The 24,995-nt window shown below is 39.5% G+C and overlaps 2 protein-coding genes and 1 long non-coding RNA gene across 3 annotated transcripts in view; 1 reads left to right on the forward strand and 2 right to left on the reverse strand.

Annotated features, from left to right (window-relative positions):
• On the reverse strand, positions 1-15,312 carry LOC146494392 (proteolipid protein 2-like). The gene is made up of 6 exons (XM_085144839.1): positions 11,579-15,312; positions 4,890-5,045; positions 4,698-4,796; positions 2,833-2,929; positions 1,784-2,731; positions 1-211 (listed from the first exon to the last, which is right to left on the reverse strand). The coding sequence occupies exons 1-5, from the start codon at positions 11,672-11,674 to the stop codon at positions 2,718-2,720; spliced, it is 462 nt and encodes a 153-aa protein (XP_085000965.1). The 5' UTR covers positions 11,675-15,312; the 3' UTR covers positions 1-211; positions 1,784-2,717.
• Positions 8,488-16,946, forward strand: LOC146494393 (uncharacterized). Its single transcript, XR_014871406.1, has 2 exons — positions 8,488-10,574; positions 10,605-16,946. It is a non-coding gene; the product is annotated as an uncharacterized LOC146494393 (long non-coding RNA).
• Positions 15,422-24,995, reverse strand: part of sypb (synaptophysin b) — a 19,455-nt gene continuing 9,881 nt past the window's right edge. The window contains exons 3-7 of the mRNA XM_085144829.1: positions 24,499-24,623; positions 23,778-23,976; positions 22,153-22,344; positions 21,746-22,058; positions 15,422-17,546 (exon numbers count right to left, since the gene is read on the reverse strand). Coding sequence (XP_085000955.1) covers positions 21,777-22,058; positions 22,153-22,344; positions 23,778-23,976; positions 24,499-24,623 — 798 coding nt within the window. The 3' untranslated portion in view covers positions 15,422-17,546; positions 21,746-21,776. The remainder of the gene's footprint in view (positions 17,547-21,745; positions 22,059-22,152; positions 22,345-23,777; positions 23,977-24,498; positions 24,624-24,995) is intronic.

Here is a 24,995-nt window from a genome sequence, read left to right on the forward strand (position 1 = left end):
TAATAAAAGTGTGGTTGTTTAGTTAATGGGCTATCTATGGGTCCTAAATTCCAAAACTCTAGAAGAAAAACGGCCAAAGATTGCTGATTAATAAAAATGAAATCAAATGTTTTAGTACTTAGAAACAAAAGATGAAACGGAAGAAGGTGAGGGAACTGGTTACTCTGAATGAGACTTTTAAGGCACTGTAAAACACACAGAACACTATTGACTATGTGCACGTTAGCATATGCTACTTCCGGTGCGGAAACTCCTGTGGGGAGCTTTGTTTCCGGTGTCCTATTGACCCTGTGCACGAGAAAATGCTAACTTCCTGGTTTGAGACCGGATGTGGGGTTGTGCATTTCCGGTAGCTTTACTTTGCGGTCAATCGCTACTGCTAAGATATACTCCAAAATCATGTCCAAAACTCGAAAACGGAAAGATCACGTTAAGTTACAAAGAGGAGAAGGTGGGAACACTCACCACTGTTGTGTCATAAAAAATCTAATGATCAATTTTGACGTTTAAAGAGTTTAGATTGATCAGTTGTTTACATCACTCAACACAAGCAGAACTGCATCACCCCATGCAGAAGACACATCGTCCACATTCAGAAGCACATCTCTGTATAGTGACTGGTCTTATGATTTAAACAGGTAAATGTTCAGCATTCAAACTACAGGTGAACAATAGTCAAACCAGATGTTTCCCGTTATGTCGATATCAGCTAGTCAAGTACACACCTACACAGCATGTTAACAAACCGTGAAAAAAAAGCCACACAAAAAATGAATGATTGCTGGTAAGGGTTTCTATACATTAGTATTTACAAGGGTATGTTGTGACTTACCTTCAAAATTACAGCGGTCCCTCACTATAACGCGGTTCACCTTTCACCTGGCTGTTTTGCAGCTTTTTTAGTGCAAGTTTGCATGCTTATTTTTTTATATCACATTGTGTCCTGCGTCCTGATCGCTGCAGACGATCTCCTCCGTGACGTCTCTCCTGTACAGTACAGAATCGCTGCATCGATGGCTAGCAGTGTAACTCTGAAGTGCAGTACTGTATGTCCACGATGTCAACGAAACGTTTTGCACCGTCAAAAAATAAAATTGGCTACTTGATTTCACCTATCGCTGATTATTTTTAGAACATAACACCCGCGATAAATGAAGGACAGCTGAGAAATATAACATTTGAATCACTTTTCTCTTTTGCCCTGAGGCACGGGTAAAAATATTGACAAGTCGATGAACATCATTTACAGATATATTGGGTAAATGCCCAAGACATGTATAGAAATGTAAATCGCCGCTTGATTCATTCATTTGCTTAACTTGTTTTGGACCGTAAACAGGGCGTGAATAGGACACCGGAAACAAAGCTCCCCAGAGGAGTTTCCGCACCGGAAGTAGCATATGCTAACGTGCACATAGTCAATTCGCGCCTGGTTTACGACCAGTCACTATACAGAGATGTGCTTCTGAATGTGGACGATGTGTCTTCTGCATGCAGTAATGTAGTTCTGCTTGTGTTGAGTGATGTAAACAACTGATCGATCTAAACTCTTTAAACGTCAAAATTGATCATTAGATTTTTTATGACACAACAGTGGTGAGTGTTCCCACCTTCTGCTCTTTGTAACTTGACGCGATCTTTCCGTTTTCGAGTTTTGGACATGATTTTGGAGTATATCTTTGCAGTAGCGATTGACCACAAAGTAAGGCTACCGGAAATGTACAACCCCACATCCGGTCTCAAACCAGGAAGTTAGCATTTTCTCGTGCACAGGGTCAATTACTCTCAGGCTCAAATTAAGTTTTTGTTGCTAATGCACAAAAGAATACCTGCAGTGGTACTTCTGAGTAAAAAAAACCTCATAAAATATGTATGTGGGGTAATCAGGTTGTTAGCTTTTACTTGTTGCAAATCTGCAACGCTTGCCTTCAGAGGGTTAAATAACAGAAAAGCAAAGGTTTAACCAGCTGAGAAAGTACAAAAAAAGTCCCCCAAGAAGAAATTTATAATATTAAACGATTCAAAAAGCACCACCGCTGTGTCAGTTGCTTCTGAAGCCCAAATAACACAGTTACTATTTACTACAGCAGTCAATTAACAGTAGACAGGTGTATTAGACAAGTTGCATGATGACATCATCCAAAGTCCTCCTAGAAGTAAGTCTGGCCATTTGGCATCTTGATAAGACCATTGGACACTTATATGGGGAGATATATAAAGGATTATGAAAATGAACTCTTATTTCAGTGATTAAGGGGACACCTGGAAAAAAGAGTGCTTTATGAGTTTGCTGCCCCCAAAATAATGTTTTAAAAAGCTTTTTATCCCCCAGGAGGTTATACTTTACCAGCATCTTTGCTGTTATGGAATTATCTCAGAAGCATCGGTTGAGGATTCTTTGAGTGCTAGGTCGCTCTTTCATAATCTTTCCCGTTTTAGTCTGGTTGGAATAAAAGTTTGAGAGGGGAATCCCTCATGGAGTAGACATACAGACAGATGCCAGCACCCCTTATTAAGGCTATGTCATCTTCTTCTTTGGCTTCATTCTTTAAGATACATTTCATCTGTTCAGGCCATGCAGCAGCATTTATTAAACTGTGACTTGCTCATTTTACTGTCCATCCTCCTCTCTGACCCGCTCCTCTGTTAACCTTTGCCCAAATGACTGCTTTTGGTTCTTCTGTGTTCTTGACAGAAGTATTTCTGTCTGAGAACATTTAAACTCTGTCATCTGTTAAAAACAAAAACAGTCAAGACATTAGAGAAAATTGCACATATCAAATAAAACCAAGAACGCGTTTTGAATGCATTAATAAAAACTGTTTTTCTCACCAGTTGGAGCTGCTGAGTGCTGTCTGTTACTTTGGATTTGGAGGTAGATTGTGTAGGTGTCGTATGCAAATATCAGCCCAGCGAACAACCCTAACACCTAAGAAGCAAGAACCGACAATCAGAATCACAACTAACACAAATACAATCTAAATAAATTATCAGTATTTTGTTAAAGTTAAGTGCCAGAAGACTTTGTGCTCTTCACACTATTAGACACTTTGGTTCATGAAGAAGCCATTGTGGGGACAGGCTTGTGCCTGATATGCAGCTGCAAAGCACATGTTTGGGACTAAACACGTGATTAATACAAAAGACTACGTGTAGACATAGCATACCACAAGGATGGTTGTGGTGGGGAAATGAGATGTGAAATTTATCTTTAACATACAGAAAATCTACTGTCATTAGGAGCATAACAAGCCCACTTAGTTCATTTTTTAAAAAGTAAACTGATAAATAGTAAACAAAATCTTTCAAAAACCAACAAAATAATATTTAATGTCCTCTGATTCAGTGTAAAAGGAAACAGAGATTGTGATGCAGTTACAGGCTCAGTCTTACCATTTTGTTCATGCATTATTTTCAGTTTTCCAGTAAGAAATTAACTGTATTAACACTTCCACATACTATAAGCTGCACTGCCCTTTCCATCTCATCAAAGTGTTTACTGAGATCATCCATATAGCCTGATATCTCTATAACCAAAAGGAATTGCCACCTGCTGGTCATTACAAAGAATTCAGGTTTGAGACACTTCTGCTTTGGCTTCACTTTTCCGACCCACAAGCTGTTTCCATCTTTTATATAAGTGAATGATCAACTTCTCTCACTCAAAGGGACTTGTCAAAATTGCTCATTGTTCATCTGAGGATTTGTGAATCTGCACTGAGTGTTTTCAGTGAGAGCAGCAGTATGTTCAGCCAGACCTCATGACCAAAGTAATACAGTGATAGTTGTCAGTACATCCAGTAGTATATGGCAAAAACTACATTAACTCCCATCTTTTTAAAGGTTTATCAAACTCAGGGTCCCTGGTCCCTATCATGCTTGTGACATGTGATATAAGCATGACATCATACTGGACAGGACACCACATATCTGCAACTTGCATGCAAAGTTTTTAAAGGTTACAGGTGTATCCTGCTCAAAGGCAAAAACTAATGATAAAGCAACTTTAAAATGGGGTTGTTGTTTTTTTACATTTTTGTAAAAATATGTTTCTCTACTGTGTGTAAACAGTTATGACACCACAGAGTCTGATATCAAATGAGTTTTTGAACCCAGACTAGCTACTGGTGTATTCTGTTCTCTGTTCATTGCAAAGCCTTTTAATAACGCCGTTACATTGTTAATATAATTAGTGGCTGTAGCTACCAATTTTGTGTGCAGCTACGCCTTTCCTCCTCTGACTCCCAATGCACTGTAATGCTGCTGTTAGCTGTTTCAGACTGATTTCCAGTCATCACCGTGTCCTGTTTTTGGCAACAATAAACTAACATTCAAACTACATAACATGTGGATTCAGTGTTATATCGGCATTTTTTTTTTGTCTTAGAAATTTTTGAATGAGCTAAAGTAAGGTAATAAGTCACAGTCTACAGTTGTAGTCAAAAAGGAAGGAAGTATTGCAGTATGAACATTACTCAATGTCGAGTGCCTGCTTTTTCAGAAAGTCTGGGTGTTTCATATTGAACACAAAAAAGTGACAAAAAACACCAGGCATTCAGTTTTCACATGTATAACTGGCAGCACCGAAATTAGTCAGGGGTAACAGCCATCAGTTGTCAAAGTAAACAGAGAAATAAATATGAGCAGATTCAGTATGCAGCTAAGAACTCAGGCTGAGTCATTCTGGCTTAACGAACCGCGCCTGCCATACAAGCTCCATCCCTGGATCCTCCAAACAGATGGATCAGAGAGATGATGACGTAGAGGACGGCACCAACCGCAGCACGGAACAGATCCTGCACCAAGGGAAGCAAAAGATGAAATATTATGCAATTTAGCACAGAAATGTGTCAGAGGGTGTGCATGTAGTTATGTGTGTGTGGACTCACAGTCCAGACCCAGCTGATCCCTGAGAACTGCTTGTCCAGGTCCATCATGAAGATGCCGAAGAAGATCACGGAGAAGGTCATCTCACATATGGGCACCGTAGTGTAGCCTCCACACCAGGAAGAAGCATAGCAGATGATGACGATAAAACTGACAAGCTAAGACAGAGATGAGAGAAAATAGAAGATAAGACTTGATATGAGTGGAAATTTCACAGGAAACTAACACCCACACTGCGCAAATTCCTCTACCCTGTTAGAATTTCCAGGTATAAAAATCAGCTGCAATTTTTCTGATAGGACTGCACAGTTTTGTAGCGTCACACAGCAACAGAAAATAATCTGTCTATAGAGCTGTCACGTCCAGCTGGACAGTAAATGAATCAAATCAAATCAATTTATTTATATAGCACTTTTCACAGGATAAAAACCACAAAGTGCTTCACAGTAATATAAAACAGAAATACATAAAATACATTAATAATAGGGCTGCTCGATATAACAATATATATCGGATGACGATATAAAAACGTCTATCGTTTCATTTTACGCTATAGTTTGTTTCGTGGTGTCGCAAAATAAACTGTTTACGGCAATATTTTTTCATCGTTTTGATGGTCACTGTAGTGGCTATATTAATTTCTTAAAGTTCTCTCTTTCTCTTATATTTAATATCACCACACTACGGACGGACAAGCGCCTGTCTTTAAGCGCTGTGGTTAGCAACAACGACGGTAACAGCATCGCGTCCGCTTGTTTATGTTTCACATAAACCTTTCACAATAAAGCTCAAGATCCTGTTGAGACTTTTCAAAATGAACTGAATCACGTGAAAGAGCAGATTATTTACGGATGAGAATTAAAAAAGAGCCGCCAGGTGCTAAAAAATAAACCTTAGACTCAAACGTTAGAACAGGCTTTTCCCCGCAGCACGCCGTGTAATAAATACTCAAAGAAAACGGCGGCCTTTACAACTTATGTCTAAAAATGTATAGTTTCATGCATCGGTTAAAACACTCGACTCCAGCTACATGACGGGCAGCTGGAAACACTTCCCGCAAGACGAGCTGCCCGAGATTCACAGAAAATGTTACATTTTTGTGATTTATATCGTTATCAGGACGATAGAATTCTTATATCGGGATATGAGATTTTGGTCATATCGCACAGCCCTAATTAATAATCAAACATACAGCAGAAATCGAATTAAAAGCCAATCTAAATAAATGAGTCTTAAGCTGCTTTTTAAAAGAATAAATACAATCAAGGCAACGCAATGATGGAGGGAGAGCATTCCACAACCTGGGGCCACCGCTCTAAAAGATCTATCACCTCTGGTCTTAAAACGAGTTTGTGGGACTACCAACAGCCTTTGATGAGATGATCTCAGGCTGCGAGAGGGAGCGTAGGGTTCACAATTCAAAGCTTTAAAAGTCAGTACCAGGATTTTAAAATGAATTCTAAAATGTACTGGAAACCAGTGTAATGAACGTAACACTGGTGTAATGTGCTCTCTTTTTCGTGTCTTAGTTAAAAAGCCTTGCAGCAGCATTCTGGACTAATTGGAGACATTCAAGATTCCTTTTGCTCAAACAAAGAAAAAGACTGTTACAATAATCTAAGCTGGAGAGCCCGACCAGGAGGAAATGAACATTAACTCTGCTCTTCCAGGGCACCCTGAAGATTCGGCTGCTGGCATTGGCGAGGTAGTGCGGCCGCCGCTGGGGTGACGTGAATGTCAAACTAGAGTCCATCGCAGGTCAACTGCAGGTATGCGAGTCAGACCTTCTGAGGAGGGTTTCACTTTTCTCTCTTCTTTATAATTGACTCTTTTCTCTCTCTCTCAGATCCTTGTCTCAGAGTGGCAGGGATTTGAAGCACAAAGGGAGGAGCTTGTCATTTGGTTGGCTGATATGGATGTTCGCCTGAGTGAGGTTGACCAGCTGACAGGAAACCTCTGTGAAAAACTGAAATAACTGCAGGTGTGGGGTTGTTTTGATATGACATATATTTGATATGATACCTTTAAAGGTTCTTCAATGAACCACTGAAAGAAATGGTTCTTCAAAGAACCATTGTTTGAAAGGTTCTTTGTGGCACCAAAGAAGGGTCTTCTATGGCATCAGTCTAAAGAAGCACTTTTGGTTCCAGTTGGCACCTTTATTTTTCTGAGTGTCATTATTCTGTTTACAGTAAATACTAAATACTGAATATTATTGTGCAGCACGTAAGATCGACAGCGCACAGTGTGCTTTGAGGTAGGAGCCAAAAAGGGTGTAGTTTGTGCGTGTGAGCACCCGTGTGTACACCTGTGAGCATGAGCGTGCTTGTATTTAACAGGTTCCTCAAGTAATGATCTGCTAGAGGGCACACACAGATACCACCCTCATGCTCTCATATGCAGTTACTCAGCACTCACCCAACGTGGAGACAGACATAAATAGACACTGTACACACAATCACACTCCCCAAGCGTACTCTATACCCCAGGTCTAGGTACCCTTGCCCCGGGAGGGGGAAACTGCACCCAGACCCAGGTAGTGTTACCCTTTTCCCTGGGGTGGAGAGAAGCTGACCGCCCCAACTCCGCAGCAGCAGGGAGGCCCCACATTCCAGACCCCAATCGGATGGCCAGCTCCTCCTCCCAGTCCCCCCACCCCAACAGGCAACAGAGAACGGGAGTGTGTGAAGACTCCAAACCTCCCTCCGCCCGCTCATATGTAGTGTTGATGCATGTGTGCACTAAGGTGCAGTTAAAACCCAGGAGGGCATGGAGCTACCTGCCAGAGAGCAGCAGGTAAGCACATAGCCCCTCCTGATAGCCCTCAATGTCCAGGCCCATCCGGACTGGGGCCCAGTTCAGCAGCGCCACCCGGCCCCACAGAGCCCGGGACAGGCCACCCGACCCCACCACAGAGAAAACTGCACCCACCATCCAATTCAATTCAATTTTATTTATATAGCACCAAATCACAACAAAAGTCGCCTCAAGTAGATCCACTTATCTTCCAGACTACACAAGACAATAGACAAATATCTGGCAATTTGTACATGTTTGGTTGTTTTAACACAAGTCATTTCCCTCGAGTCATGTAGGGTGATGTGATAAAACTTTGACTCAAGAGCTTAATGTGAAGCTGACAAACACTTTAAAAGGTATTCAGTCTCTGCCTGAAGGAAACATAATCAACTACAAGTAAAAGTCCTATATTCCAAAGCTTCTGTAATCATATTACTCAATCCGTACTGTTGTCTTATTACTATGCATATGGAATTTATTATGAGTCTCCAAGTGATGCTGATTGTTTTGCATTCTCATACATTGCGTTATATTTCACCAGCTGACTAGAATCTATAACAAAAATCTTAGTTTGTAAATTGCAACATAAAGAAGAAAAGCAGTGGAAGTGCAATGACATCAAGTACAGTACTTAAGTAAATGTACTTAGATACTGATCCACTGACAATACAGAACTTGTGCAAAATATTTAAGCTTAAAGTGACTCATGTGTTAAGAGATCACACCGCTGTGAATTCAAACAAAGGTGTTAATGTGAAAATAGAGATTGAAAATGTGACGTCATTTCCGGGGTAAAACCAGTCGCATGACAGCCACGGGAATGGCCTGGATTGCAGCCATTCGAAGACCAAATATAACTTTCCAGAACACTCCAGTTCACAAGTTAGTCTGCTCCAAGCACTTCCACAAAGTCTTCTGTTGTCTGATGTAGGCTACAAATAAATCTTATATTGATTTGAATTGAATTCGATGCGCTTTGCTGCTTTGTTCACTGTGGCTTTGCGGGCTAATGTCCGTTGTGTTTTGTAGGAAAACCAGCCTACAAAATGCAGGAATACGATCCAGACTGGGCACCCTTTATCAACCTGGGTCATACCGAGTTTAAAGCTTCTACCACAGTGAGATTTGATCGGTTAAGAGAGAAAGCGATATCAAAACAGCCACGAAAAGTCACGCATATATGTGCCCAAATGGTGAATAACTGTTTTCCAGTATGTTGTTTTGCAGTGCGTTTTTTTTTTTTTTTGCATTGTTGATTTGTTTTTCATCAAAGCAGCTAATAAAGCATGATGGAATACAAATTTGCTTCTTTCTTGTAAGATTCTATAATAGAATGAAACAATAATGCCAGTTACACATAAAAACAAATTGAATGGATTATGAAACACTTATTTTATTTCTATTAGATGTGAAAATGTTGTGTAATACTACAACCTGAAATGACAAATAGATTGCGTTGGCCTGTACAGGAAATAAAGGAGAAAAAATGTAACAACAGCTGTGAAATGGAATAGTCCAAATCACCAAAGTAAACTGGACCTGGGCTTGTTGCAGGGATCTGAAGTTACTGAACATTTTGTGAGTGTATGCACTCACACTTAGGACCATATAATAATGATTATGTGCGTGATGAAAGTTGGGCAGCACGCTAACGTCCTTACTCCACTCTGTATGCTCATATGGGTCTAACCCTTTCACTCCTTTGATTTTTTCCTTGTACTTTTTTTGCCTTTTCGTCAAGTCTGTCTTCGTACAGACCTGCCGCGTTCTCCGTCGTTTTGTACGTAACTGTTTTTGGGGCAAATAAAATGCAAGTAGGGATTAAAACCGCAGAATGAATGATTACCGGTGCTGGAAATGCTAGCGCTTGATGCAGTGTTTTAATTTTGTTGCCACTCGTACCTACAACGCAATGCGCGAAAGTCACGTGTCACTATAGAGTCTGTCAATCTCTATAGTGGTCAAGGACAGTAAAGTAGGACAGTATTCCCAGACAGGAAGTCATTTTAATTTGCCACTACGACAGTTTATTATTAGGAGCTGTAGGTTGTTTGCATTTATACTTCTATTCCTGCCTTTGCGGGGTGCATGCAGTCCTGTTAACCAGAGCCAGATGTGCAAACCTATAATGTGGGATGGAAAATCCTTTTATGAGCCTTTAAACTACCAATAATGTGATATACTTTGCATTTTGCTACTCTGGCTACAGACAATATCCAGCCTGTAAGTGAGCACGTGAGACGGTGGGCTGAGTTAACCTATGTGACCTTTAATGATCAGCATTTCAGCTCCTTGGTGCCAAAAGCAAAAACAGTGGAGCAGCAGTGACAGGTGGAATCCCTTAACCTCTGAGAAAGCACATACAGTGGAACCCCGACTTACCAATACCCCATTTAACGAAAAATTCAAGTTACGAAGGCGCTGAACGGCAATATTTCTGCCCGTGTTACAGCAAAATGCCCGTATAACAAAATACGCTGGCTCTGATTGGCTGAGCCTACAATGCACACAATGCCTTACGAATCATGTGACAACCCCTTGGCTTTTGTAATGGACTCTGTGCACGAGAAAATGCTAACTTCCTGGTTTGAGACCGGATGTATGGTTGTACATTTCCGGTGGCTTTACTTTGCGGTGAATCGCTAATGTGAAGATATACTCCAAAATCATGTCCAAAACACGAAAACGGAAAGATCGCGTTAAGTTACAAAGAGCAGAAGGTGGGAAAACTCACCACTGTTGTGTCATAAAAAAATCTAATGATCACTTTTGACGTTTAAAGCGTTTAGATCGATCAGCTGTTTACATCACTCAACACAAGCAGAACTACATTGCAAAATCAGAAGACACATGTCTACATTCAGAAGCACATCTCTGTATAGTGACTGGTCGTAAACCAGGCGCATTAAATCAAACAGTTCTTATGATTTAAACAGGCAAATGTTCAGCATTCAAACTACAGGTAAACAATAGTCAAACCCAGATGTTTCCCCCATTATGTCGATATCAGCTAGTCAAGTACACACCTACACAGCATGTTAACAAACCGTGAGAAAAAGCCACACAAAAAATGAATAATTGCTCGTAAGGGTTTCTATACATTAGTATTTACGAAAGGTATGTTGTGACTTACTTTCAAAATTACAGTGGTCCCTCGCTATAACGCGGTTCACCTTTCACCTCGCTGTTTCGCAAATTTTTTAGTGCAAGTTTGCATGTTTTTTTTTACATCACATTGTCCTGATCGGCTGCCGATGATCTCCTCCGTGCCGTCTCTCCAGTACAGTACAGAATTGCTGCATCTATCGCTAGCAGTGTGACTCCAAAGTGCAGTAGGGGGGCCGCTGTTTGCAAATACTGAGAAACATAGAATTTGAATCCTTTCTCTGTTTTGCTCTGAGGCAAGGAAAAAGATCGACAGGTCAATGAACAGCATCTATATATATATTCCATAAATGCGCAAGACATCTCGAGAAATCTAAATCGCCCCATGATTCATCCATTTGGTTGACTTGTTTTGGAAAAAGCGTTAGCAAGGAGCGAATATCACACCGGAAACGAAGCGCCCTACAGGAGTTTCGCAACGGAAGTAGCATATGCTAAGGTGCACATGTCCTGTAGGGCGCTTCGTTTCCGGTGTGATATATATGGACAGACTAGAGTGAGAAATGTGAATAAAAAAACAGAAGAAAACCGAGCAAAGGGAAAATGACACATTAGTGATTAAAAAAATCAATAGATACAGAACATAAATCCACTTAGCCATCTATAAATTATTGATTAGTTACAAGTGAGCTTTACACGCAGCATATTAAAGCCATATCTGTGAGCCGTTAACCGTGGATCATCACAGCAGAGCGACACACAAATATCACAGTGAGAACAAACTTACTATTTCTGCTGCCAGGATGAACCCTTTCTGGGTCTTCACGTAGCTTTTCAGCCTCTCCACGCAGCTGGGAGAGCTTGATGCACTTGTATCGGCCATTCTGTACTTTATCAAAGTTCACTAAACAGACAGTGTGCTGCGTGTATTCGACCCAGAACTACGAGCAGATTAAACACATGTTCTTCTTTCTTTCTTTAGTGGAGGAAAGTTTAGAGAGTGTTGACCTGGTGCGGTTTATCGTTGCTCTTGCTTAAATTGGCGAGACCCTCTTTTCCTTTTCCCCTCAGGCGGATGAATCGCCTTGATGAAATGCGCTGATTGGACTCCAGCCAGCACGACCACAGAAGCTCTGCGGAAACTTGAGGGAGGGACAAGAAACCAACGGAGGAGTTCACTGCCGGGCTTTGGCTTGCTACCGCTTTCCTCAAGGGGAGCTGTTTCTCTGCAATTACCCGAAGTTATTTTAATGTTTTGTTATGTCATTTTAGGTTGTTTACATTTGCTTTATACCGTGGCGCTGCCGGGGACTATTTAACTGCAAATAAACAACTAGATTGTTGGGCTGGTGCTTGTGCTTTATTAATATTTGCACAGAGCGCTCAAATCCCCCAAAAATATATGTAGGACGAAGAGAATGGGTTGCTAGAGAGCAAAGAAACCATGCAAGTTACAAGTTTACTTACAAATATGTTGCTTTATTACATACTTTCCCGTCTCCCTTAAAAAAGTGAAAACAAGAAGGCTGACAGGAAGCTAAACAAAAGACTAGCGCTTCAGTCCAACGGTAGTTTTTTTCTTTTCATTGTTTTCCTTGCATCATATTCGCTGTCATATGCATAATTTGTGACTTTGTGCACACGCAGAGCAAAAAAAGAAGAAAAAAGTGCGACATGCCAGCTTGCACGTGAACAGGGGCGTTTCCAGGTTTTTTTCTAATGGGGTGGCAAATGGCATGGAGCGACGACGAGCACGAGGAGTGCAGGGTATTTGATCAGAAATAAACCCAATGTAGAAAACTGGTGTGTAAAACATTTTCAGCCTTGTGTGGAGTCTTGATGCAGATGGTATTATGAGAAATGGGAAAATTTGTTTTGTTGTTAGTGGAAAGTAGTGATTGATTAGGAAATAAAGGAGCAACCAAAAGGAAGTATTTAAGTTGCAGCTGGAGATGATTTTTATTACTGTGCAACATTATCAAAATATATAGTGTGTGGCATAAAGTACAATATTTGCATTCAGAGTACGTTGCACAATTAAAAAGCAACAAAATAGAGTAAAATTAAACACTTCAGTAAAACACTCCACTCCAAGTTACTTCCACCACTACAATACCTGTCCATGTTCTTATCCAGTGGGCAGTGGGAATTTAAGTCATTTGTTGAGGGGTATCACTGTGGGTCGGTCATACTCCCACCCCAGATCTAACTTTTTGGACATTACCTAGATGATTATACGTCCCCTTCTTTCTTTATGAATACACCAGATAAAGAAAATTAGTGTTGAACTGTTTACTAGTCATGGGTCATTCGCGAACGAAATGGCTCTTAGAGCCGGTTCTTTGACGAGAACGACGCGAGCTGGTTCCTTATCGCGAGTCGTCACGTGGGTTATAATTTTCTTTCTCTCAGCCTCTCTCTCGCACTTTTTTTCGCTTCACTCTGCACGCAAGCCTTGTGCTTTACGCTGGGCAGAGTGGGGAGGGGCGGTAGTTACACTCAGTAGCACAGGAACAGAGCAGGAGGGAGAGAGAGAGAAAGAGAGCCAGGGACAACAACTTCACATTAGAAAGGTATAGTAATCATCCACAACTATTTTCAGTTGCAGATGATAAAGGATTCAGAAAGTTTATTCATGCGGGCCCATATGACAGAGAATATGTATCTTCTTTTTGTTTTCATATTTTAATTTATATTTAATTGTGTTGTGGTTTGCAGTGTTTTGTGTTGTTTCACTTTAAATTTGTAAAAGGAAAAAGCTGAAAATTTAAATAGTTAAAAGTTGAAATGTGGTTTTTGTATTACATGATTTATTTATTACATTTTATGTGGAGTGAATAAATAAAAGTATATTTACGGTGGCCCCTAGAGACAAAGCACATACAAACTTCAAATCACGGTCAAACTCTGAAGCACATACAAACTCCAAAACACGTAAAAACACGTACAAACTCCAAAACACGTAAAAACTCCAAAACACGTAAAAACACGTACAAACTCTGAAGCACGTGAAAACTCAGAAGCACATAAAAACTCAAAACACGTACAAAAGACAACAGAAGTGCTCCAGGATGCTGGGCGCAGAGTTGAGCTTTTGTTACCTAGTGGCTACACAAGCCAGCAAGTACCAACAACCGGATTTGGTGTGTGGTAGTAACAGGTAAATGAACTTTTTTTTTAAATTATTTGAATATATATGAGTGCCTGTGTATAAATACACAAACAATACACACATGCTTTCAATTGTGTAATTTAAGTGATCTAGTAGCTCTGCTTTGGAAGTTCAGTTCATGCTAGAAATGTGTTTTGGAGTTTGTACGTGTTTTGTCTCTAGGGGCCACCGCATATATTTATATATAAACATATATAAATAAAACCACTTTTTTTATGTTAGTAATTCCTTTTGTGCATAATTTTATATTATTGTTAATAATAAATTAATTAAAGCAACAAAACAACCTGAAGAGCCTTTTCGGAGCCGGAAGAGCCGGTTCGGAGCCGAAAGAGCCGGCTCTTTTTAGTGATCCGAACCGAAAGTGCCGGATCTCTAAAAAGAGCCGGAAATCCCATCACTACTGTTTACTTTCAGTATTAATGTAGGATGTTATCTTAAATTATGATATGGGGGCAAAAGGGATGAAAATGCTATCTTGGGGATTTCTTTTACTTATCTGAAAAGTTGCAAACAACGTTAGCTCTTAAAGGTAAAGAAAAGTTGTTGTCTGTTGAATTCCAGCACTGCTCACTTTTTCTCTCATCCTGAATATTTTGAAAAGTATACAAAAATTAGCTTTAATTTCCAAAGGTATCCATGACATAAAAACCCCTCAAATGCTTAAAATGCTTGCTGGCTTTCTCACAGAGAGTTTGAAGACATCTCTATCTTCTGTACCTTTCAGCTGGAATTATAAAAAAAAATGCTTTCCAGCACTCACAAACACTGTATAGCCTCTATACTTTCAACACCCTAAAATATTTCACAAGCTAATGATATCTTTGAAGACTGCATAAGGCATTTTAAACGGAAAGCAAGCAGTTTAACATTTTTTTGTTATGACCACAGGCAAGCTGATAAGATCTGTGCGCCAATGCAAGATGCTTTTATCTCTGTGTGTGCAGAGGTTACCGTAAACAATGGGAGTGTTACTTTGAGTTTTAACGTGTAATTGTATTCCTTTATGCTTTTATCATGTAGTTAAAAAATGCCGTGTTTTGTACAAAATTCAAAAGATTACCTGTAGTTTACACTTACATCATCGCCAAACAATAAAAGGAAATTTAAAAAAAAATGAACTTAAAGATCAGTTTTCACTTCTGTCATTTGTACACTGCATTTTGTATTATACTCCTGGTATTCAGACTTCAGCCTTTCTAATTTGTGCAAGTTTCCAGGTTAGTATGACCGTGCTTAATGTAGGCCTATTTCAAGAAACATATGCCATCTATAGAGCAAGATTAGCATTTTAGAAGCCATATGAAACTGTACAGGCATTAAAATAGATCGAGCTTTCTCTGTTTGTCCATCTTGAAACTTCAGAACATTTTCAGTGGCATGTCACTTTTTATGTTCTCATGTAAATTATATTAACAATTTGAAAGCACACAAACCACATATGAACAGAAAAACACCTTTTAACCTTCAACAGAATAATTTCAATTTTATTTCATTTCGTTTCACATGGATCCCATATAATAAGAATACAGCAGAATTCTGGAGCGTCTCGGTTATTTAGTTTTTTCTCTGACTTATCATTATCATAAATACTAATAGGAATACATCATACACAATAAACACAGCACTATCCAAAGGCTTAGAGAGTATCACAAGACATCATTCACCACTAACAACAGAGTATATTTCATTTCAGCATATTTATAAGAGCTACAGTGAAAGAGAAAGAAAGAGAGAAACAACCGAGGTGGGAGACTAGAGGAGGAGATAAAGCAAGGTGCTTCTACACTGCCTGAATCAAAGAACCCTGAATTTATATATTTATCTATGTATTTGTGTTCACTTTTTTTCCAAAAAAACCCCAAAACATCTGGATGAATATGAGGCTGTACAATGGACCAGTATACTGAAGATGAACAATTTATTGTGACGAAGCTGGTGGAAGCAAAACTACAATCGAGACGCATCTCCTACCATTCGGCAAAGACGATCTAGAATGTCCAGTCGGAGGACTGGCAATCAAAAAGTGTGTTGATATCTGGAAATAAATAATTATTGCAACACTGACTTTGTGCTTTGAGTAGAATATAGCAGAGCCGCTGTTCAGTTTGTGTCGTGTGCAGTAACCTCTAGGATGGATTGAACGTACCACGACATTTACTGTGTAGCCTAACGCTTTCCTGCAGCCGTGAGCCTCAGCCTCTGGAATATGTTTAAGGATGCTTTGAGATATAGGAAGCAGGATGCATGCAGTAAACTGGTTCGACGCCAGAAAGAGAAGAGCTTAAGAACGACTGAAGATGCAGACGGATTATATATGAAGACATATTGTTTAAAATGCTTCATAATATTACGTGGTTATTCCATGGCATGAGCGAGGTCTTTAAAGTTTTATACACTTTATTCTCATTTCTCTACAGTTAATGTTAATGTATGTATGCCACTGATTACAGTGTGATAGAAACACCATTTAAAAAACTATATAACTCTGTCTTACAACTTTCAGGACCACATAAAAGGCGACTGAAAACAGGATGTGGTTCATTGACGAAATGAGTTTGATGCCCTTACATAAAACCAACGAATAAACACACACACGTTGCTAAGGCAGCTGCTCACTGCCACAATTGCCATTTTCTTCTCCCTATGCACTTTTTATTTTAGATGCCAGGATTTAAAATATTCAGAGCGTCACAAGAATTCAATCCTCTCTTGACGGTGACATTTGATGGGAAAAATATATTTTAATGGACATAAAGTTGAAGCAACCCACTGTTACCACTGCTGTTCACATCTCACTATGTCTCACTTTCTTAGCTCATTTCATACGTGTGTAGTTGCTTTCAATATTTGCCATCACATCAACCCTAATTCTTAAATCTTGCCTATAATGCTGATCAAATACATGAGAAAAAAAGTCATAATGCGAACGTAAAAAAAAAAGCCCAGATTCTGAGATGAGAAAATAAGAAGATGATGTTGGTATTGATAGTTCATGGAAACTTAAGGGCAAAGGCTAAACTATGTGAGCTCCTAAACAGAACCAAAGTAAATGCAATTGAATAACTCTGTGCTCAACATTTGTTGTATAACAACTAATATGGAGTGCACAATTATTCAACTGTGTACATATAATCATATATATCAGTATGTTGATATTTACACAGCACAGACAAATACATTCTCCCAAGTTAAATGTTACTACAATGTGTTTTTTTTTTCTTTTTCCGTAAATGTCTTTTCCATTACAAGATTTCTCATAAATGTTCATCAACGAATGTTTTGGTATTTGTATTCAAGTTTTTCTCGTATAACCAAACAGACAATCCTCTGTTGTCTTCTACAGTAAATACATCACGAGAATAAACATCATGTTACAGCAAAGATCCATTTTCCCTCTTTTTTTTCCTTCCCACCCCCACCCACAGTGATGATCTCCTCCCCCAGCCCCACTGGTGTCTCCCCTCCAGGCCTCCCTTCCCTCCGCCTGTCAACTCACAGATACACAAACAGACAAACAGAGGAGTGTGGAAATGAAAGTGGTGGTCGGTGGAGAGCCACACTCCAAAATCACAAGGTCAACCTGGGCAAAGGAGACAAGCAAAGACGAGAGGGAAAGAAAATGTTAAATAAACAGCAAACACATCATTGGATAAATTACACATACATACAACTAACTCAACAAATCAGGGATTTTTAAACGCTTACAATGATACTATTTATTCACAGTAACACCAAGAAATGACAGTATGATGTGATGTATATTTCACTATAGGATAAGGAGCTGGGCTTATTAATCAAATTTAAATCATGTTTTTTGCTTCTATGAATAAATAAACCAAGTTCGTCTTTATGAACTCACTGTGCATCTTTCTATTTTGTAGTGATGCTGTGTGGCAGCCTTCCAGTTCAATTCCAGGAGGAGACACAAATCCCTTTGGGGTTGTGTCAAGAAGAGCATCTGGTATATATTGTTAGTGGGATTATAACAAAAAAAACGATTGGGAACAACAGTAACAGTAACTCAGGCACAAAGTGGTAGGCCACGTAAAATCACAAAGTGGGCTCAATGGCTGCTGAGGCGCATATTGTGAAGAGGTCGCTAACGTTCTGCAGAGCTACAGACCTCCAAACTTCATGTAACCATCAGAACAGTGCATAGAGAGCTTCATGGAATCGGTTTCCATGGCTGAGCAGCTGCATCCAAGCCTTACACCACCGAGTGCAATGCAAAACATCGGATGTAGCCATGTAAAAAATGCTGCCACGACTCTAGAGCAGTGGAGGTGTGTTCTCTGCAGTGACTTCTCACGCTTCCCTGTGGGGTAATCAAATGGACGAGTCTGGGTTTGGTGGTTGCCAGGAGAATGCTACTTATCTGACTGCACAAGTGCACAAAGCAAGGTCTCTAAAGACATGGATGAGCGGGTTTGGTGTGAAAGAACTTGACTGGCCTGCACAGAGTCCTAATCTCGGCCTCACAAAACACCTTTGGGATGAATTAGAGCAGAGAATGCGAGCCAGGCCTTCTCATTCGACGTAGTGTCTGACCTTACAAATGTATTTCTGGAAAAATGATCAAAACTTCCCATAAACACACTTCTAAACCTTGTGGAAAGCTTTCCCAGAAGAATTGAAGCTGTTATAGCTACACAGCGTGGGCCACCATCATAGTAAACCATATGGATTAACAGTGGGAAGCGACTCAAGTTCATATGTGTGTGAATGCAGTAGCTGTTGTTTTTACCCCTCCACTTTCCTTTACCTTTGCCTCTCTGTAAAAGTCTAAAACCATCCTCTGCAAGGTTGTGGCACTTTTTTTTTCTTTTTACTTCACATGTATCTGTTTATTTATTTAATTCATTTTTTTCAGCTGAATTATAATTAATTAAAATAAATTAGGGCAGCACGGTGGTTAGCACTGTTGCGGCACAGCAAGAAGGTCCTGAGTTCAATTCCATCATTTCTGTGTGGAGGTTGAATGTATTCCCCCGTGTTTAATCAATTAACCGATCCCCCACTAACAGTCCAAAGACATGCAGTTAGTGGGGATAGGTTAATTGATTAATCTAAATTGCCTATGGGAGTGAATGTGAGAGCGAATGGTTGTCTGTGTCTCTATGTGTTAGCCCTGCGACAGACTGGCGACCTGTCCAGGGTGTACCCCGCCTCTTGCCCTATGACAGCTGGGATAGGCTCCAGCATCCCCCGTGACCCTGAAAAGGATAAGCGGATGCGAATGGATGGATAAAAGAAATTAGCTGGCAGAGTAGTGTCCTGTCCTGTGTTCTTCCTGTGCTTGTGTGGGTTCCCTCTGGGTACTCTGGCGTCTTAACATACACGAGGAATGCATAGATAGGTGACAGGTAGTTAAGAAAATGAATGTGTGGTTAAAGGAAATTCACTTTCTGTGCTAAACTGGTGACATGTCCTGTGGACTCTACCTCTAATGTTATGAAGTAGTTAAGAAAATGAATGGATGGATATTGACTTAATGAAAAATACAGTATGATTGATATGAAACTATACTTTGCTCTTTTGATCTAAGTATAGCATTCGGTTTTCAAATCAAAGAGCCAGAAAATTTGTTAAAAATATATTGAGTTTACATCCTTTTTAACTGTGGAGTAACTTTCTCTCTTTGCTGAAATTTGATTGGTCAATAGCAAAAGTGACATTCTTGTTTACCTGCTGAACTTGCTGCTCAAATTTAAGCAAATTATTTTGCGATTGTTTGAGTACATTGATCAGTACATTTTTTCGATCTTTAAAACATTTTTGACCAAATAGGGAAAACAAATCATTGAAGAAGATGAGCCAAAGTGCAGGTTTTAAATCCAAGAATACAAGGCAATGGCTTCTGAGTACTCTAAACCACGTTTCTAAGTGCTCTGTGTGGCAGACATTTCACATCTTTCAATACTAAGTGCAATTTTAGCTGTCAGTGTAGTCTACAGCAAAAAGCTCTCTCACCATAGTTATAAGACCTCTGGAGGGTAGTGGAACTCAAAGGCCAAAGAGAGCTGGTAAATGTATGTACTGTAGCTGGCTCAAAAGCTCCTTTGCAAGTCAGATGTTTGTACACAATTGGTCCTTATCGAATGACTAGATCTTTCTCCTGCAACCTTCACTACTGAACATTAACAATAATGCTGTTTCACTAAATGTTGAAAGATACTGACTGAATCTGGCATACTCTTCATTATAAAGCCTTGACCTTCATCCTCCAGATTTTACCTTGGAGTCACAATAGGCCTGATCTGACATTAGTTGTGGACGTTTTTGTTTTCTCCTTTCAAAATGGAGTTGAGAGGGTAAAAATACTTCTGTTTGTGCTGCAGCTAACTAACCATTTAATTAACAATGAAAGTTCAAATTTTTCTTTTTATCACCTGCTGCATAAGATATTGAGTACATAATGAAAATAAAAAAAAGAGGACATCTTCAAACTTTACCTTTCTCAGGTTATTAAGCTATTACAAGTGGATACATTGTAAATAGATACATATAAACTGTAAATTGATGTTGTTAATAAGAAGGTACATCCAGGCTGTTGGCTCCCTTTTAAATCCAAAATTGCATTTAATCCTGCTCCTCACATACAAGGTCTTAAATAATCAGGCCCCAACTTATCTTAATGACCTTATAGTACCATATCACCTCATTAGAGCACTTTCCTCTCGGACTACAGACTTGTTGAGTATTTAAAAGTAAAATGGGAGGCAGAGCCTTCAACTTTCAGGCCCCTCCTCTGTGGAACCAGCTTTCAGTTTGGATTTGGGAGATGGACACTGTCTCTACTTTTAAGATTAGGCTTGAAACTTTCCTTTGAGCTAAAGCATATAGTTAGGGCTGGATCAGGTGATCCTGAATCCTCCCTTAGTTATGCTGCAATAGGTGTAGGCTGCTGGGGGACTCCCATGAAGTATGGAGTATTTCTTCCTTAGTCATTTTTCTCACTCACTACATGTTTATACACCTTTCTGCATTGAATCATATGTGTTATTAATCTCTGTCTCTCCTCCACAGCATGTCTTTTGTCCTGTCTTACTTCTCTCGGCCCACCCGGTAGCGGCAGATGGCCCCGCCCCTCCCATAGCCTGGTTCTGCCGGAGGTTTCTTCCTGTTAAAAGGGAGTTTTTTCTTCCAACTGTCGCCAAAGAATTTGCTCATAGGTATGTATTATTGTAGGGTCTGTTGTTGTGATTTGGTGCTGTGTAAATAAAATTGAATTGAATTAAATTGTTTGATTTTACTTTAGTTATTAATAAGCCAGCATAACTTTTTATTTTAAGCACTTTTATGTTTTCCCAAAAAATAAGTGTGATCTATAAAAGATGGATTTGTGGATTTATTCACTGTGATGCATAAATATACCAGGATGTGTGTGTTTTTCTGAGGTCATAGATGAAGGAAGTGTTGGATCATTCTCTCATAACTTTTGTTTTGTAACTATTACAGAAAATACAAGTTTAAGGTCACTCTTTGAAGCAGTTGCATGCTGGATTTCAGAAAATCTTAACATTACTGATGAAATCTAATGCACGCCAGAAAACTTCTCCATGTCATTTTCATAGTACTTGTCATTTTAGCCAAGAGACAATGTGAAAAAAGACTCAAAAAGTGGACCGTAGTAAGCATTTGTGCATTCAACCCTTTATTTGTGCTTAAAATATAAATATCACATTGGATAACAGATATCTATGTCATTCTAACAACACGAGTAGAAAAAAAACATGAGTAGAAAAACTGGACAGATTTTCTACTCATATTTGCACTCACCATTCTGCAGCTGTAGTGTTTCAGGACAGGCTCACATCTGATTAGAGTAAGAGGTAGGCTGCTGGTCATAACCCTGGTTATAACCTCCATCCTCATTGTAGCCTCCCTGCTGGCCGTAATCGGGCTGGTAACCTCCCTGGGAGCCGGCATAGGGGTCCTGCTGTCCGTAGCCTTCCTGGGCATAGGAATCGGGGGCGGGCTGCTTCTCCTGTGATGGGACATACGTTCCAGCAAAAGCGGCCTTCCAACCGGTCTCTTTGAAGACAAACCAGAGGTTTCCAATCCACAGGATAAGGTTGATGAAACCAAAAGCCTGTGGAGGAAAAAGGAGACAAACGTTTGTTCTTATAGTTATTCTAGTATCATCTCTTTACATTGTGTCGCTAACAGAAGCATTTTAAGCCTACCACAGAGGTGTTGAGGCCGGAGACCTTGGGGTCATGGATCTCACGGCACTTATTTTCACGTTCTTCACAGGCTTGGATGAGAGTGATGACCCGCTCTGGATCAGTGGCTGTCTTCACATCTGAGAGGCCTTTAGCCCAAGCACAAGAAGATACCAGCCACATGAAGGCAAATACCGCCGTCACAACAAAATCCTGGAAATCAGCAACACAAGGTTATTGTTTTTTACTACCATTAATTGAGAAGTATTAAATTTAGGACAAGATGTACACTGAAAAAAAGGGATTGGCCAGCTCTTGGATTTACGTAAGCATCTTGCGTGTATTTAACACAATTGCCTCATGCTTTAAAGTTAAGTGTAACTATATAGTGTAGAAACTACATAATATGCAGAGAGGGTAGATTAAATTGTTCATATCATGTTCAAGTGAAGTAAGTCAATAATATAGCAATGTTAAATCCCGCGACACTGCACAGGATTTCAGTCTCGCACTCTTTGGATCGTGGTTTCAGGAAGGCATCCATCTCAGTCAAGTCGAGCAGCCACCTCTACTTTTTTTGGTATACCAAAAAAAGTAAATTGGGTGGTTGTTACATTAAAAAAGTCTACCTTGTAATTTGAACACAATAATTTCATGTTTCTATGAACGTAATTAAATCATGTAGGATTTGCATGGAATTCAAAAACTTAATTTGTTCTTGTTGAGATGACAGGATACAATCTAGTAAGAGTGGTTAGTTGCTGAACTCATGAAATTCACAAGATCGCACAAGATTTCAAACTGCAGGAAAATCACTGGAGTTATAAGAGGCAGAGAACTACACACACACCACGTGCATGCTATTGCTATTTATTGTGGATTAACCTGTCGAGGACAAAAACAAAAAAATTCTGCATCAAATACAGGAAATCATAGCTTTCCTGTATTTCCTAGATTGTTGGCATGCTGGTTAGTGCTGTTGCTTCACAGTAAGAAGGTCCTGGGTTCAAATCCACATTCTGGCTAGTTTGCAGTGGCTTCTCTCTGGGTATTCTGGTTTCCTCCCACAGTTAAAAGTCATGCAGTTATTAGAGTTAGGGTTAACTGGTGATTCTAAATTACCCGTGAATGTAAGTGCACATGGTTGTTTGTTTCTATGTGATAGACTGGTGAGCTGTCCAGGGTGTACCCTGCCTCGTAACCTATCACTTCAGGGTTATTTCCCAGCCCTCCTGCAACCCGGAGGATGGTAGTCATTGTAAATCCATTCAATTTTTATGGTAACCAGACTGTAGATTTTGTTGAACATTATGTAATATGAAGACAACATGTAGTATTTAAGTGACCAAGTAGTATTGGGGTAAAAGTTATTGAATAGTGTTGAAATAAAATGACAAAATTGTGAAGGATTAAAATATTCCAAGAGCTCAACTTACTTCATCTGAACATGTTTCAATCGTGTTTTATGAACACAAAATGCACAGGTTTACTGAATATGAAAAAGTTGTGTTGATTTAACTCAGTTGTTTAGGTTTCTGCCAAAGCAAAACATTTGTGTGCAACAAATGTCCACTATTGAATCAAGTAAATCCAACATGGCCTTTTTTTCAGTGTACTTTTTATGTGCTTCAAGGTAACAAACTCACAATCTGGGCCCCTTTATTGTTTTCACGGTACTTCTCTAAGATGAAACAGTATACAGCGAGTGCTGCCATAGAGTAGAGGAAGGAAAAGACACCAATGGTGACGAAGAACTCGGCTGAAGAGGAGTAGTCCCCGACCAGGAACAGACGCTCCTTGTCTCCTCCCTTACAAGTGGGTGCATCAAAGTAAACCTGATGGAGCCTGGTTGCAGGAACACAAAAAAAGGGATAGACACAGATGAGAAGGTGTAAGAGCTGCAAAAACACAACAGATGATTCTAAAGTTGTAAATCTGAAACATAGCCGAATTTTCATTTATTCAAAACTGGGTGAATTGAATTCTCAGAGACTTTTATGCAACCAGAGGAGTCTTCTCCTGCTGCCCATTACACAGAAGGCAGATTTAAGGGACTTCCACATTAGGTTTATTTTTCAAAAGCAGAATCTGCATACTTTTCTTTATGTACAGTTTATGACTGCAACAAGCAGAATTGGTTCAGTTGGCTAGAGCTTCTAAAATAGTAAACTTCTCTGAGCTTCTTTGCTACAGAACAACAAGCATATCTAAAATAAAAATAAGTCTTTTGTGACAAAAATTGCCCCCCCAAAAGGACATATTTATTTATTTATGAATGCTGTTAAACTTAATCGAATGTAGAAAGCTGTTAAACTGTAAGTTCAATTAAATGTTAAAAGTTCAGTTATGTGATGATATAATCCATACCTGAATGGATATTCAAACTCTACTTCTACGCCTAGATCACTTTCCGAGCGGTCGCTGCACTCCACACTCATCTTGAACATGCCAGAGTAACTTCCACATGTCGAGAAAGCGAAGATTGCAAAGATCTGTGGGAGAAGGAGCAGGAATACGCCAAATTACTTGATTTGTATCCAGAAGGTAAGAGTTGCACTAAAAATGAACAAACATTGTTTGAATTCTGGCTTCCCCACAAAGAATAAAATACATAGAGGATAAAGTTGGACAACCATGTTTGTTTCTTTGAGAATGTGGACTTCTTTATGTTACATATGAGGAGCAGAATTTTTTGTGTTAGGAGTTTTCTTGTTTATTTATTTGCTTGTTTGCATGATTACAATGAATGAATAAAAATAAATACATGCGTGCCTTAATAAAATATGTACTGAATTTAAAACCCCATCCATGTGATCATTGACACATTCTAGACAACCATGGAACAATAAATAAATAATTAAAAT

This window comes from Neolamprologus multifasciatus, chromosome 20 (genome assembly GCF_963576455.1).
Source record: "Neolamprologus multifasciatus chromosome 20, fNeoMul1.2, whole genome shotgun sequence".
In the NCBI taxonomy this organism is placed as follows: domain Eukaryota; kingdom Metazoa; phylum Chordata; class Actinopteri; order Cichliformes; family Cichlidae; genus Neolamprologus; species Neolamprologus multifasciatus.

Excerpts from the sequence above, each read along its gene's own strand:
- LOC146494392 (XM_085144839.1), bottom strand. The coding sequence starts at position 11,674 with ATGGCCGATACAAGTGCATCAAGCTCTCCCAGCTGCGTGGAGAGGCTG. Across the intron at positions 4,797-4,889 it reads GGATCAGCTGGGTCTGGACT|GATCTGTTCCGTGCTGCGGT; the intron begins GTGAGTCCACAC and ends CCCTTGGTGCAG. Across the intron at positions 2,930-4,697 it reads GAGCTTGTATGGCAGGCGCG|GTGTTAGGGTTGTTCGCTGG; the intron begins GTTCGTTAAGCC and ends CTTGCTTCTTAG.